This window comes from Cetorhinus maximus, chromosome 12 (assembly GCF_964194155.1).
Source record: "Cetorhinus maximus chromosome 12, sCetMax3.hap1.1, whole genome shotgun sequence".
NCBI classification, from domain to species: Eukaryota; Metazoa; Chordata; class Chondrichthyes; order Lamniformes; family Cetorhinidae; genus Cetorhinus; species Cetorhinus maximus.
Genome location: NC_135890.1, coordinates 69,444,994 through 69,460,047, shown reverse-complemented (window position 1 = coordinate 69,460,047; position 15,054 = coordinate 69,444,994). Strand labels below are relative to the sequence as shown.

The 15,054-nt window shown below is 44.1% G+C and overlaps 1 protein-coding gene across 3 annotated transcripts in view; it reads left to right on the top strand.

Annotated features, from left to right (window-relative positions):
- The window catches only part of cabin1 (calcineurin binding protein 1), a 528,604-nt gene that overhangs the window by 227,773 nt on the left and 285,777 nt on the right, over positions 1 to 15,054 (top strand). For all 3 annotated transcript variants that reach the window (XM_078553837.1, XM_078553836.1, XM_078553835.1), the window contains exon 28: positions 10,866 to 10,979. In XM_078553837.1, the coding sequence (XP_078409963.1) occupies positions 10,866 to 10,979 (114 nt within the window). The remainder of the gene's footprint in view (positions 1 to 10,865; positions 10,980 to 15,054) is intronic.

Genomic DNA, 15,054 nt, shown 5'->3' with positions numbered 1-15,054 from the left:
ACCTGGGTGGTGGGGTGGGGTCCACCCTGAGAAAATATCTTTTCAAAACTATCTGTTGCAGTGCATTATGTGCACTTGGACATTCAGCAAATTGGGAGAAGAAATGGCAAACTGGCCAGCAAATGGAACACACTAAAAAGTGAATGCCATATTGTTGCACTACTGGAGTCCACCTGGCTGTTTTTGCTGGATGGAAGACGCATGCTTCTGATCTGAGTCCAGCTCTTCCAGTGACTTCTGTTAATGCAGATTCAATTCAGAACTTGCAAATTTGAATTGTTTCCCATGGATTTATCTGTTATGCCTTCTAATTCGCAGAAGTTTGAAATAAGCACACTTTTACATTCAAAATGCTGGAGCTTCATCTAGTGCATTTCTTATAGCTCCCCATGTGGCTGATGAACTGATACGTTGTTGTTTCACCTGACTGTAGTGCAGCAGTAAATATGGCACCCTGTATGTGCATTCTCATAAAATTAGTTCCTAGCTCTTCACAAATAATATAACAAAAAAATCCCTCATTCGTTCAAAAAAAATTATAATGTCTCTATATCAGCATCACTGTTCCAATCATTAACTTTTTCTTTCTAAATTGAAGATTTAAATCAACTTTTATAAATAATCTGAACACTCCAAGTCTATTATAATTTGTTTTCTAAAACATTATTCATGGTATCACTTAGGTGGTAGGATGTTGTGCCTCATCTTGTAGATTTGGCATTCACTGCTCTCAATGGTGAGTTGGCACGCTGCACAGGTGATGTGTGTGTTGCTCCTGGTGTTTTAGGAGGCGTGCTTGATGTCACTAACGTTTTGTCTCTTGCTGTTGCACTGGTTGTTGGTGATGTTGATGTTGTCTTGCTAGTTAATGATGTTGGTGACGTTGATGTTGTCTCGCTGGTTAGTGATGATGTTGGTAATGTTGATGTCTCGCTGGTTAGTGATGTTGGTGACGTTTATGTTGTCTTGTTGGTTAATAATGTTGGTGACGTTGATGATTTCACGTTGGTTAATGATATTGGTGACGTTGATGTCTCGCTGGTTAGTGATGTTGATGACGTTGATGTTGTCTCGTGATAATGTTGGTAATGTTGATGTCTCGTTGGTTAGTGATGTTGGTAATGTTGATGTCTCGCTGGTTAGTGATGTTGATGTTGTCTCGCTGATTAGTGATGTTGATGATGTCTCGCTGGTTAGTGATATTGGTGATGTTGGTGTTGTCTCACTGGTTAGTGATTTTGGTGGTAATGTTGTCTCGCTGGTTAGTGATGTTGGTGACATTGATGATGCCTTGCTGGTTAATGATAGTGTTGGTGATGTTGATGTCTCGCTGGTTAATGATAGTATTGGTGATGTTGATGTCTCGCTGGTTAATGACAGTATTGGTGATGTTGATGTCTCGCTGGTTAGTAGTGTTGGTGATGTTGATGTCTCGCTGGTTGGAGATGTTGATGGCATTGATGTTGTCTCGCTGAGTGGTGATGTTGATGTCTCGGGGGTTAGTGATGGTGATGTTGATATTGTCTCGCTGGTTAGTGATGTTGGCGATGTTAATGGTGCCTTGCTGGTTGGTGATGTTGATGTATCGCCGGATAATGTTCATGTGTTGATGTCTTGCTGGTTGGTGATGTTGATGTTGTTTCGCTGGTTAGTGATGATGTTGGTGATGTTGATGTCTCGCTGGTTAGTAGTGTTGGTGATGTTGATGTCTCACTAGTTAGTGATGTTGATGACGTTGATGTTATCTTGCTGGTTGATGATGTTGATGGCGTCGTTGTCTCGCCGGATAATGATGTTCATGACGTTGATGATGTCTCGCTGGTTAGTGATGATGTTGGTGATGTTGATGTTGTCTTGCTGGTTAGTGATGTTGATGGCATTGATGTTGTCTCGCTGAGTAGTGATGTTGGTGATGTTGATATTGTCACGCTGGTTAGTGATGGTGATGTTGATATTGTCTCGCTGGTTAGTGATGTTGATGACGTTGATGTTGTCACGCTGGCTAGTGATGTTGGTGATGTTGATGTTGTCTCGCTGGTTACTGATGATGTTGGTGACGTTGATGTTGTCTCACTGGTTAGTGATGTTGGTAATGTCTTGCTGGTTAATGATGATGTTGGTAATGTTGATGTTGTCTCGATGGTTAGTGATGTTGCTAATGTTGATGTCTCGCTGGTTAGTGATGTTGGTGATGTTGATGTCTCACTGGTTAGTGATGTTGGTGATGTTGATGTCTCGCTGGTTAGTAGTGTTGGTGAAGTTGATGTCTCGCTGGTTAGTGATGTTGGTGATGTTGATGTTGTCTCGCTGGTTACTGATGATGTTGGTGACGTTGATGTTGTCTCACTGGTTAGTGATGTTGGTAATGTCTTGCTGGTTAATGATGATGTTGGTAATGTTGATGTTGTCTCGATGGTTAGTGATGTTGCTAATGTTGATGTCTCGCTGGTTAGTGATGTTGGTGATGTTGATGTCTCACTGGTTAGTGATGTTGGTGATGTTGATGTCTCGCTGGTTAGTAGTGTTGGTGAAGTTGATGTCTCGCTGGTTAGTGATGTTGGTGATGTTGATGTCTCACTGGTTAGTAGTGTTGGTGATGTTGATGTCTCGCTGGTTAGTGATGTTGATGACATTGATGTTGTCTTGCTGGTGGTTGATGTTGATGGCGTTGTTGTCTCGCCGGATAATGATGATCATGACGTTGATGTTGTCTCCCTGGTTGGTGATGTTGTTGATGTCTTGCTGGTTAATGATAGTGTTAGTGATGTTGATGCCTCGCTGGTTAGTGATGTTGATGGCACTGATGTTGTCTCGCTAAGTGGTGATGTTGATGTCTCGCTGATTAGTGATAGTGTTAGTGATGTTGATGCCTCGCTGGTTAGTGATGTTGATGGCATTGATGTTGTCTCGCTGAGTAGTGATGTTGGTGATGTTAATGTCTTGGTGGTTAGTGATGATGTTGAAATCGTCTTGCTGGTTAGTGATGTTGTTGACGTTGATGTCTCGCCAGGTAATGATGTTCATGACATTGATGTGCTCTCGCTGGCTAATGATGATGTTGGTGATGTTGATGTCTCGCTGGTTACTGATGATGTTGGTGACGTTGATGTTGTCTCGCTGGTTAGTGATGTTGGCAATGTTGATGTTGTCTCGCTGGTTAGTGATGTTGCTAATGTTGATGTTGTCTCGATGATTAGTGATGTTGCTAATGTTGATGTTGTCTCGCTGGTTAGTGATGTTGTTGGTGACGTTGATGTTGTCTCGCTGGTTAGTGATGTTGCTGGTGTTGATGATCTTTTCTGCTTTTCCAGCTCAAGTGTTGGTCAAACATGGACTCTGTTCTTTGTCATTTGCCGGTTTCAGTCTTGGCTTCTTCAACAAGTTTGCTGGGTTCCGGGTTTTCATGATTGGATCCTGTACATGTACAGTTTGTCCTTTCAACAGCTCAGGCAGGGATTTAGCATGCTTGTTGAAATGTTGACCTCTTTCTACCTGTGTACCAGTGAGTTTTTGCCTGCCTTCCTGCTGGTCATCAGGAAGGAGTATCTTGCTTGGCAGAGTTGTCTTATACTTTCTTCCCTTCAACAGCTCTGCAGACAATTTCATGCCAGCCTTGAGAGCTGTAGACTAGAGTCACAATAAGGCACGGGATGAGTCTTCCTTTGACTCTTGGCATTTTGTGAGGGTTCTCTTGACCATCTGGATGTGTCTTTCTATAAACCTTGGGTAATGTGATGAGGGGATGATGGTTCACCCATACTGTTCCTTAGAATTCCTTAAATTCTCTGGAGGTGAATTGGGTTCCCGTGCCACATATTATTCTTTCAGGAATTCCTTGCTCAGTGAACAGTGATTGTTCCACTGAGATAATTGCAGCTCTCAAATCTTTCACCTTTTGGAAAAAAGGGAAATTTGAGTAGTACGCTGCAACTATGCGATACCATTCTTGATTGTGTTTTTTTAAAAATTCTTTTATGGGATGTGGGTGGCACTGGCTAGGCCAGCATTTATTGCCCATCCCTAATTGCCCTTGAACCGAGTGACTTGCTCGGCCATTTCAAAGAGCAGTTAAGAGTGAACATTGTGTGGATCTGGAGTCACATGTAGGCCAGACCAGTAAGGATAACAGATTTCCTTCCCTAAAGGACAGCAGTGAACCAGATGAGTTTTTACGGCAATCAGTGATAGTTTAATGGTCATCATTACTGAGTCAAGCTTTATATTTCAAATTTTATTAATTGAATTTAAATTTCACCAGCTGCCATGGTGGGATTTGAACCTATGTCGTAAAAGCGTTAATAATAAAAACAGAAAATGCTGGAAAAACTCAGCAGGCCTGACAGCACCTGTTGAGAGAGAAACAGTTAACATTTTGAGTCCGTATGGCTTCTTCAGAGCTAAAGAGAAGTAGAAATGTGATGAATTTTATACTGTTGAAGGGGGGTGGAGCAGGTGAAGCTAGATAGAAGGTCAGCGAAGGTCTCTCTCCACAGGTGCTTTCAGACCTGATGAAGTTTTTCCAGTATTTCTGTTCTTATTTCAGATTTCCAGCATCCGTAGTATTTTGCTTTTATCCCAGAACATTAAACTGGGCCTCTGGATTACCAGTCCAGTGACATTACCACTACATCGTTGTCATGTGTGAATAAATTGGTTCCTGCTGTATGCCATGGTCTGTCTAGCAGAACACCATCTTCGTTCTTTGTTCTGCACGTCCTTTCCCAGTGATTAGGCTTTCCACAAGCTCTGTAGTTTGATCCATATGAGGGACACTCCCTTCTGTGAACTCCTGTGGTTGCCCGCAGCTTTTGCAAATCTTTCCCTCTGTCTTCATCTACCCTGGTGCCTTTCCCTTGACTTAACTGAAAACCAGACATTCATTGGAACTATATTGCCGTTCCTTTCCTGTCGCTGGGTCAAAATCCTGGAAATCCGTCCCTAGCAGCCCTGTGGATCTACCTACACCACATGGACTGCAGCAGTTAAGAAAGCAGCTCACCACCTCGAGGGAAATTAAGATAGGCAACAAATACTGGCCTAGCCAATGACACCCACATCCTGTGAAAGAATAAAAAAATTGCACTGGCAGTATCTACAGCCTGCAATATTATCCAATCAAATCTTTTTGAACCTCAAGGTGTGCAGTGCCCCAAATGAGCTGACCTACTGTTTTCTTGAATTTACATTTTCTGGCTGCATTTTTCAGTCTTGTTAAGAAATTGTCAACAGACTCGCCTGCTTCCTGCCTTGGGCTTTGAAACACACATTGGTACAGCTGATGATTTGACCTTGACTGGAGATGTATGCTGCGTTTTGCAAACATTTCTTCTCAGTTGTCCCTGTCATCACCCAGCTATTAAACAAACTTAACCCTTTCTCTGCTGCCCGCAAAAGGATGTAACTGACCATTTCCTCTTCAATAGTGCCTTCAAGAAAGCTATTGAATGCCAGTCTGCTCATTGGTATAAAATTCTCAAATGGCTCTACGACATCACCCTTCCCAATCCATTATGGGCTGAGCTGTGCATTCATTGCTACAGCGGCAGTGGCCATTTTGTTTTCGCAAGATTCACTCAATTTTTCTCTCTGGCGCTAATTCAGGTTGATTTCCTCAATCTAATTCAACATTAAATTCATTTAAATGTTTGAGTCTTACTCACTGGCACCTGTTGCCAGCATGTTGTGTCTTCTAGTTCCCAGAAGTTCGAAATTTTCACACTTTTAGACTCAAATTTTGGAGCTTCAACAAGTGTACTTCCTACAGCTCTCCATGTGGTATTGTTGCTTGCTACCAGACTGCAGTGCAATGGTAGTTGTGATACCCTGGATGTACAAACTCAACCATTAGTTCCTAGCCCTTAATGAATAATATAACAATATAACAACATCTGAGTTCCTCTGGTGTACAGTTTTTCTTAAATTTGTATCTTCCCATAAACAAATCTCTGCTGTATCTGCACATATTCCTGAGTCACTTATCTGCCAAATTTATCTGAATTTATTTCTCCCATGGCAACTAGAAGTGACTGAGGTGCAGCTGTGACTGGAAGATACTACTTTCAGCAAATAATGATTCCAGATGCCAGGTTTTCTGATTGGTTAATTGATTGTTATCTAAAATTTATAATTCCAGAGTCTTTTGTGTCCCTAGATATAGCACAGATTTTTTTTGCTCCATTTACTCTTCTCACCTGGTATAGGGAGGGAGGTTTAAAGTGATGAAGCTGTTTCCTATTGGTGCTTGCATGTGTGGGATGTGAATCCATACTACAATATCTGGTACTTCTGGTTATAGTGGGATTTGTTACAAGGAAGGGAGACCCAGCACCCCTGGCCTTTGGTATCCTGTGACTTGAGGCCTGTATATTTTTTTCTTGCAAACCCTGAGGCAGCTCATATTACATTTAAAGGGGGAAAATGAGTTTTAAAATCCAGAGAATTAAAATCCTCAATGTGATTCCATTCCGAATTGCTAGTCGGAAATATTTCAGTAAAGACAGGTAGAAAGTAAGATATTTTAAAACAAATTTAATTCAGGTTTTGCTGTCTTAAATCTCTCTTGAGCTACTGTCAATGAGTTATTGCTGGGAAATAAAGTTTTAAGAAAATAAATTAAGATACTTTCTAATTATAATTATCTAACTTGCTGTTACTGAGAGCAAAAACTAAAACGAAAACATAAATCTTTGTGCAAAATGCCATTAAAATCTGAACTTTGTGATCCTACACTGAAGTAAGAGGATTCCTAACCCAGAGTATATCCAGCTATTTCGGAGTGGAGCCCATCCAGCCGCAGACTCCAAGTACACGGGGCGATGATGGTGGTGCATTGGTAATGTCACTGGACTTGTAATCCAGAGGCCCAGGCTAATGCTCTGGTGACATGGGTTCAAATGTGGAATTTTAAAAAAAAAAGGATAGTCTCAGTAATAATGACTATGAAACCATTGTTAATTGTAAAAACCCATCTGGGTCACTTAATGCCCTTTAGGGAAGGAAATCTGCCATCCTTACCTGGCCTGGCCTACATGTGACTCTGTGGTTGACTCTTAACTGCCCTCTAAAATGACAAGCCACTCAGTTCAAGGGCAATTAGGGATGGGCAACAAATGCTGGCTTTGCCGGTGATGCCCACACCCCATGAAAGAATAAAAAAAAACGCAACCTCTGTAGGAACTGATGGGTTACCTTCTCCCTTTGGGTTACATTGATTCTTGCTGAGCAATGGAGATGGAAAAGCTGGTATCAGTAAAAGTGATCACAAAGTAAAAATCCAATTAGTTGACCAGTCTTCTTCAGGGAAGGGTACCTGCTGTTCTTACCTGGTCTGGCCTATATGTGACTCCAGTCGCACACCAAAATGGTTGACTCTTAACTGCCCTCTGTAATGGCCTAGCGAGCTACCCTGTTTCAAAGAGTAAAGAGAATCTCAATAAAGCCTGCAAAAGGTTCAAGAAGAAGGCCCACCATCACCTTCATGGGGAACTGGGGATGACCAATGAAGCCTGGCTTTGCCAGACTCGCCCACACTGAATATAAAAAAAAATGAGTAGACTGGGACATGAGCCAGGATTTTCCATTTGTCAGGCGGGCTCGGCAGGAGCGGTCAGGGGCAATTGCGGACCTCCAGCGATCGGCTCCGCACCGCGCTTTTACACGGGCAGGCCAATTAAGCCACGCCCTGTGTGGATTGCAAGCGGTGAGCGCTATCTTGTGTGGGCGGGTGGGGGAGAGCTGGGCCTCGCGCGCAGTTTGAACATGCGTGTAAAAGAGTGCTTCAATCTTCCTGAGGCACGGAGCTGCCTCAAAGAAATTGAAGCGCTTTTTAAAAAAATAAATAAAGACATGAAAAATTTAATGAAACATGTCCCCTCATGTGACTGTGTCACATGAGATGGGGCATGTTTTTATTTTGAAAATAACGGTTTTATTTAATTAGTATTAGCTTTAGGAAACCTCATCCCGCTCGTGGATGAGGTTTCCTAAAAGACGTAAAGGCCACGCCCTCTGGTGCGCGCCTGCCGAATGAAATATCATGCCCAACGTCACTGCGCATCACTTTACGTTCCAGCATGTCGGGCGCGTGCCCACAAACCGAATGTAAAATTCTGCCCATGGCATCATATAGAGATGGCTCAACATGCTGTTCCATCAGCATGCTGTATAATGCTCGAGTCATTGTTCCTTTTTCAATCATTTAAATGACACTTTTCAAATCTTTTTGTCTATTGGTGTTTCTGAAATTTTTTGATCAGATTTTTTTTCCCTCTGAATGATGTGCATTGATGCTATCATCAAAGGAACTGACTTGGAAGAGTGAATGTGGGACTATGGCTGAAACAGAAGCCGCCTCAGGTTAACAACTGTCTCCAGCGATCAACCAGCCCGCACTGTTGGGCTGTGTAGACCTTCACAGCTAGTTCCCCTGACAACGTTATAAGCACTTGCTGCTCAAAACAAAATATTCAAAGCAGAGGAGCCAAAATGTACAAAATAGAATCTTGATGAATATCTGTCATTGTTATTTTAAAATGGATTTGATGATTGTGACATATCCTTTAACTAAATTAGATTGTTGTGCATGTCTGTTATAGGGCAACTAGAAGTACCTTTTTATTAAGTAGTCTTAAGGCTTATGAATATATGTGGCTAGATTTCAACATGAGGTGACTATTTTTCACTTACAGCTAAATGACTACTTGAACTTAAATCAGCCTGTTTTATATTTTAGTGGGAATGCAGTAGAATCTGTATTGACTGGGGTCAGCTTGTATCTCACATAACAGGTCCAGGACCAGAACACAAAAGTGGCCCTGAAGTGTTGTAAAGTAATTGATAGTGGAAAGGTCAGCCTTGCATTGCAAATGGCCCATTATGGATATTGAGTGACCACAATCGCCTCCATTTGAAGATTATCAACCACTTTTGCTCGCAGTTATTTTCCTTAATGAATACATTACTGAGTGACTATAAGAAGTGGACTGGCTGCACTGTTCCACTCTATCTCCTGCTGTAATATGCAGCATTTCACCTTATCTATGTATATATGTAAATACATGGGTTTTGCCATCTCATCGTGTAGGGCAATTGACAATTACTATTCAGTTTATCAATTTTTCTTCCAATTTCCACCCCTCTCCCACCTTCACATGGTCCATCTCCGACACTTCACTTCCCTTCCTTGACCTCTCTGTCTCCATTTCTAGTGATAGACTGTCCACCAACATTCCTTACAAGCCCACCGACTCCCACAGCTACCTCGACTACAGCTCCTCACACCCCACTTCCTGTAAGGACTCCATCCCATTCTCTCAGTGCCTTCGCCTCCGTTGCATCTGCTCCGATGATGCCACATTCCAAAACAGTGCTTCTGATATGTCTTCCTTCTAACTTAACCGACGTTTCCCACCCACAGTGGTTGACAGGGCCCTAGCCGTATCTGACCCATCTCCCGCGCCTCTGCCCTCACATCTTCATCTCCCTCCCAGAACCATGATAGGGTCCCCCTTATCCTCACTTTTCACTTCACCAGCCTCCGCATTCAAAGGGTGATCCTCTACCATTTATGCCAACTCCAGCATGATGCCACCACCAGACACATCTTCCCCTCACACCCCAGCCGTTAGCATTTGACAGTGACTGTTCCCTCCGGGACATCCTGGTCCACTCCTCCATCACCCCCAACACCTCATCCCCTTCCCACGGCACCTTCCCATGCAATTGTAGAAGGTGCAACACCTACCCCTTTACCACCTCCCTCCTCACCGTCCAAAGGCCCAAACACTCCTTTCAGGTGAAGTAGTGCTTCACTTGAACCTCCTTCAATTTGGTCTACTGCATTCACTGCTCCCAATGCGGCTTCCTCTACATTAGGGAGACCAAACACAGTCTGGGTGACCGCTTTACGGAACACCTTGGTCTGTCCGCAAGCATGACCCAGACCTTCCTGTCGTTTGCCATTTCAACACACCACCCTGCTCTCATGTCCACATGTCTGTCCTTGGCCTGCTGCAATGTTCCAGTGAAGCCCAACGCAAACTGGAGGAACAGCACCTCATCTTCCGATTAGGCACTTTACAGCCTTCTGGACTTAACATTGAGTTCAACAATTTTGACCATGAACTCTCCTCTATCTCCACCCCTTTTTTTATCCCTTTTTCTAAATTCATTTTTTATTTTTTATCCACTTATTTTTATTTTCATTCATTTATTCATTATTTTATCCCGCTTTTTTATCCCCCCCCCTTCGTATCCAATTTTCGATCCCTTTTTCCCCCACCACCATCCCCTCCTCCCACCCCACCCCCACAAGGGCCATCTGTTACTTGTTCATGTTGTTCTTTTCGGAGCCCTTACCCTTGTCCTGCTATTGTCACATTCTGCTTTCTCACCTTTGTCATTATCAGCGCCTTTTTTAGCCCTTAGCACTACCATTTGTTCTTTTATTCATGACAGTTTTGTCAATCTCCCCTTTCTCCGACCTATCGCTGGCCTTCTATCCAGCTTCATCTGCTCCACCCCACTTAAACTGTATAAATTTTATCACATTTCTACTTCTCTCTAGCCCTGAAGAAGGGCCATACGGACTCAAAACGTCAACTCTGTTTCTCTCTCCACAGATGCTGTTAGACCTGCTGAGTTTTTCCAGCATTTTCTGTTTCTGTTCCAGATTTCTAGCATCTGTAGTATTTTGCTTTTATGTTATTATTCAGTGTTCTTTAAGCAGCAATTTCCAGGATTTGGCCATTTAAAGAGCAAAATGCTATAGCCAAGTTTTTGTTTAATTGGGTGCAACTTTTAAAATAAGCCATTGGACTCCCTGAATCTCTTGTATTGTAACTTTCATCGTTTGTGTCTTTCTGCAGAACCTGAACTGGGCTCGCGATGTATTGTTAGGCATCAGTATCCCATGGCAACAGTTGAAGCATATGCCAGCACAAGGACTCTTCTACGAGAGGAACAAAACAAATTTTTTTAATGTAAGTTTTATGAAAAAATTTTTATTTAAACGTTTCATTTCCTTCACTTTACTATATGTAATCTGTTTTGTGAGCTTGCAGCTATTAGACATCATCCCAGAAGAAACAGTTAAACCAGGGTTGCCTATGAACCATTAGAGTACCACTGTAAACTCAGCAGCTGTTCATGTCCAATTGTTCACAGTTGCACTTATATTTTCCTCATAACTGAAATTTCAGTCTTACTCTCACTTCGTCTTGGCTACAGAATGTAAAATGTGTGACTTGTATTTCAAAAAGCACAAAAATTTCTCCTTCTAACTGTGCCTGTTTAGTTGTACTAACAATATCACTGAAGCGCTGTGTGCAACAGAAAGCAAACTTTGTGTGCATGGGGAAACAAAATTATATTTGTCACAGATTTACGGTTGAAGTGAAGATGGCCACCTCGCTTCCCCATTCATTGGCCTATATTAGGAACCTGCACTTCTACCTTGATACCAAATATACCAGGCCTACCAAGTATTCCAAATTTTCGAGGGCAAGCTCCTACAATTTACTGAGTTTAGCCCATAGCCACAAGCATTCACACACGTTTTATGAACTATGACTCTGCTAATTATGGAAATATGAATAGGCTGAGGGATGCAACGACTATTAACACGTCTAACATTATGATTGTGTTTGCTGCAATCGGCAGACACAACAATAGACATTGTGTTTTAATAGCCAGGGAAATGTAATGGATTTGCCAATAAATTTTGGTCCAAATCATGGCACAATCGGGATCCAATCTCAGTATACATTGGGAATGGTATGTTAGGTTGATAATTGTTGGATCAGGTATGTGTTTATGTGGAAACAGTATAGTCCGAGCTGTGTTATAAATCATTCAACCACAGTCTTGTTTCCTATTAGTGATTTTGATGCAGCTAGTCTGCAATGATGTAAAATGAAATGTAAACTTTCGTCACTTTGCATTTTAGTATTCCAATAGACTACATGTGGGTTGGGATGACATTAGCCTGAAATTGTGTTCTGGCATTCTTTGAATTCAGAAGAATTGGAAAGTCTACCAGCATGGACAACTCAGAGCAGTATAAGCGGTATATTGCTCTTCATTCCCCAGATTGTATGTATTGACAGGTTCAGATTCCAGTTATGATCCTGTCTTCCTCTAACACCTCCACCAACATGTACTTTCCAGCAATGATCACTGCTTAATAGTCAAAAATGGAGATTGTGAATGATTTCTCCCCTATCCCTCTCAGACCTAGATTACTGAGCCTGACTGTAACATTCTATTGTTGCACAGCTAAGCACTATAGGGAAAACAGGTCAGAGTTTAAGTTTGTATCTGTAAAGTATGATAGCTTCAAGATATTGAGGGGAAGAGGTAATAATAAACTTTCTGCTGCTTGGGGAGTCCAGGACTAGGGGCATAGTCTAAAAATTAGAACCAGACCTTTCAGAAGTGAAATTAGGAAACAATTCTAAACAAAGGGTGGCAGAAGTTTGGAATTTTTTCCACAGATGACAATTGTTGCTAGATTACTTGTAAATTATAAATCTGAAATTGGCAAGATTTTTGGTAAACAAAGGCAAAGATACAGAGTTATGTTGCAGGCTTGCCATGATCATTTTGAATGGCAGAGCAGGCTGAGGAGCTAAGTGCCTGCTCCTATTCCTCTGTAAGCTCATTTTGATGCCTAATTTGACTTTTTCATCTACATAACTCATCATGCTCTTTCCCATACCACCACCCCTCACCATCTTCTCTCCCAAACAGACGGATTGTTTCTGTAAATGGGTTCAGTCTCTCGATGCATTAGAAACTTGAAATCTTTTTCTGACATTTTGAGATTAGTCTAGTCCAAGTCTTGAAATTAACCCTGATCGTGGTAAATTGGATTTTAGAAAATATGTGGAATACTCAAATCCTTTTCCTGTTGCCTCAGATTGCATAAAATGTCACACCACTAAACCACTTTATATATGTTTTATTTACAAATAAGTTACAAAAGAAGAAACAGTAAGCAAAATATGAAACAATCCAAAACATGAGAGAACTCGAGGTTGATTTACAGAGATTTCAGAAAGCTATCTCATGGCAAACAGTAATTTATTTGTGTGAAACAGCCGACTTCCTTTTTTGAGCTCTTTTAGGATATACTACGTGAGTTTCTGACATCCATGGTGCTTAGATAATTTACCCCAGAATGAAGGAATGCAAAAGAAAAACCTATCTTATGCCCTTTTTCCTTCAAAGAGAGTCCTGTGATTCGTAATTAAGGAACAGTGCCAGTTCTTTTAGAATCATAAGCTCTGGTATCAGTAAGGAGGTGGGGAGTGTGTGCAGGAGACTGAACAATGCCAAAGAACCCTGCAGTGCCTCATTAACCTATTGTATCACTACTGCCTCCCAACAGGATGAGAAATGCCAAATGCCTTCCTTAAGGGCTTTGGGAGAGCACTCCTGCACCTCTTGGTCTACAAAGAGTGTTAGAAGTGCCAATTGTCTTGTGAGCTGGGCTTCTCCCTTTGGGTCAGCTCCCTGGAATCTCATGGGCCCTCTGTATCTTTCCTATTGGTTGGTGGCCTTTGGAATACACTGGGGCGTAACCTATGGGCTCCCCGGCGTCGGATTTATGGGGCACCCCAAAGATGTGCTGGGGAATCCCTCTGGGAAGTTCCCAGGTAAGTGTACACTTCCTCTGGACAATTGTGCTAAGCTGGGAACCATCCAAAAATGCAGTTTAAATCACAAACTTCGGATGGTTCTGCCGGGGTTATACCAACAGCTACCCAGAAAAAGTTAGAAGAATTAAGACCTCTTCTAACTTCTGGGTAACTATTGTAAAGACCCAGACCAACCCCCACCATGGTACTCCCCACAGTCCCATCTCCCCAGGGACTCCCCCACCCCAGATTAACCACCTTCCCCCATGGGACTCACCCCACAGCCCCGACACCCCAGGGGACTCATCCATCCCTGACTAAGCACACCCTGACATGGTATTCCCCACCTGCTGACACCCCAAGGGATTTCCCCCCACCTGCACGGGACTCGTCACCTGACAGCCTGCCACGTGTTCCCGATTCTTAACCTCCAACCTGAGCACCCACCCCCATCATGCTGCACCCCTCCCGATGCCTGACCCCCCTAACTCATCCCCACCTGACCTGCGAACACCCCCGCCCCCCCCAAATGTTATTCACATAACTGAGACACTGACCTTCTCCTGGCCTGTTAATTTCAATGGGACGTTTAATCTCCCGCCCCCTCTCTCATCCCCCCGCCCTCCCTCTGCCTCTCCCTCCCCGCCCTTTCTCTCTCTTCCCCCCCGCCCCCTCTCTCTCTCTCCCCCTCTCCCCCGCTCTCTCTCCCCACCACCCTCCCTCTTTCTCTTCCCCCACCCTCCCTCTTTCTCTCCCCCCGCCCTCCCTCTTTCTCTCCCCCCGCCTTCCCTCTTTCTCTCCCCCCGCCCTCCCTCTCTCTCTCCCCCCGCCCTCCCTCTCTCTCTCCCCCCGCCCTCCCTCTCTCTCTCCCCCCGCCCTCCCTCTCTCTCTCTCCCCCCGCCCTCCCTCTCTCTCTCCCCCCGCCCTCCCTCTCTCTCTCCCCCCGCCCTCCCTCTCTCTCTCCCCCCGCCCTCCCTCTCTCTCTCCCCCCGCCCTCCCTCTCTCTCTCTCTCCCCCCGCCCTCCCTCTCTCTCTCTCTCCCCCCGCCCTCCCTCTCTCTCTCTCTCCCCCCGCCCTCCCTCTCTCTCTCCCCCCGCCCTCCCTCTCTCTCTCCCCCGCCCTCCCTCTCTCTCTCCCCCGCCCTCCCTCTCTCTCTCCCCCGCCCTCCCTCTCTCTCTCCCCCGCCCTCCCTCTCTCTCTCCCCCGCTCTCTCTCCCCCGCTCTCTCTCCCCCGCTCTCTCTCCCCCGCTCTCTCTCCCCCACTCTCTCTCCCCCGCTCTCTCTCCCCCACCCTCCCCCACCCTCCCGCCCTCTCTCCCTCCCTCTCTCTCCCCCGCTCTCTCTCCCCCACCCTCCCCCACCCTCCCGCCCTCTCTCCCTCCCTCCCTCTCTCTCTCCCCCGCCCGCCCTCCCTCCC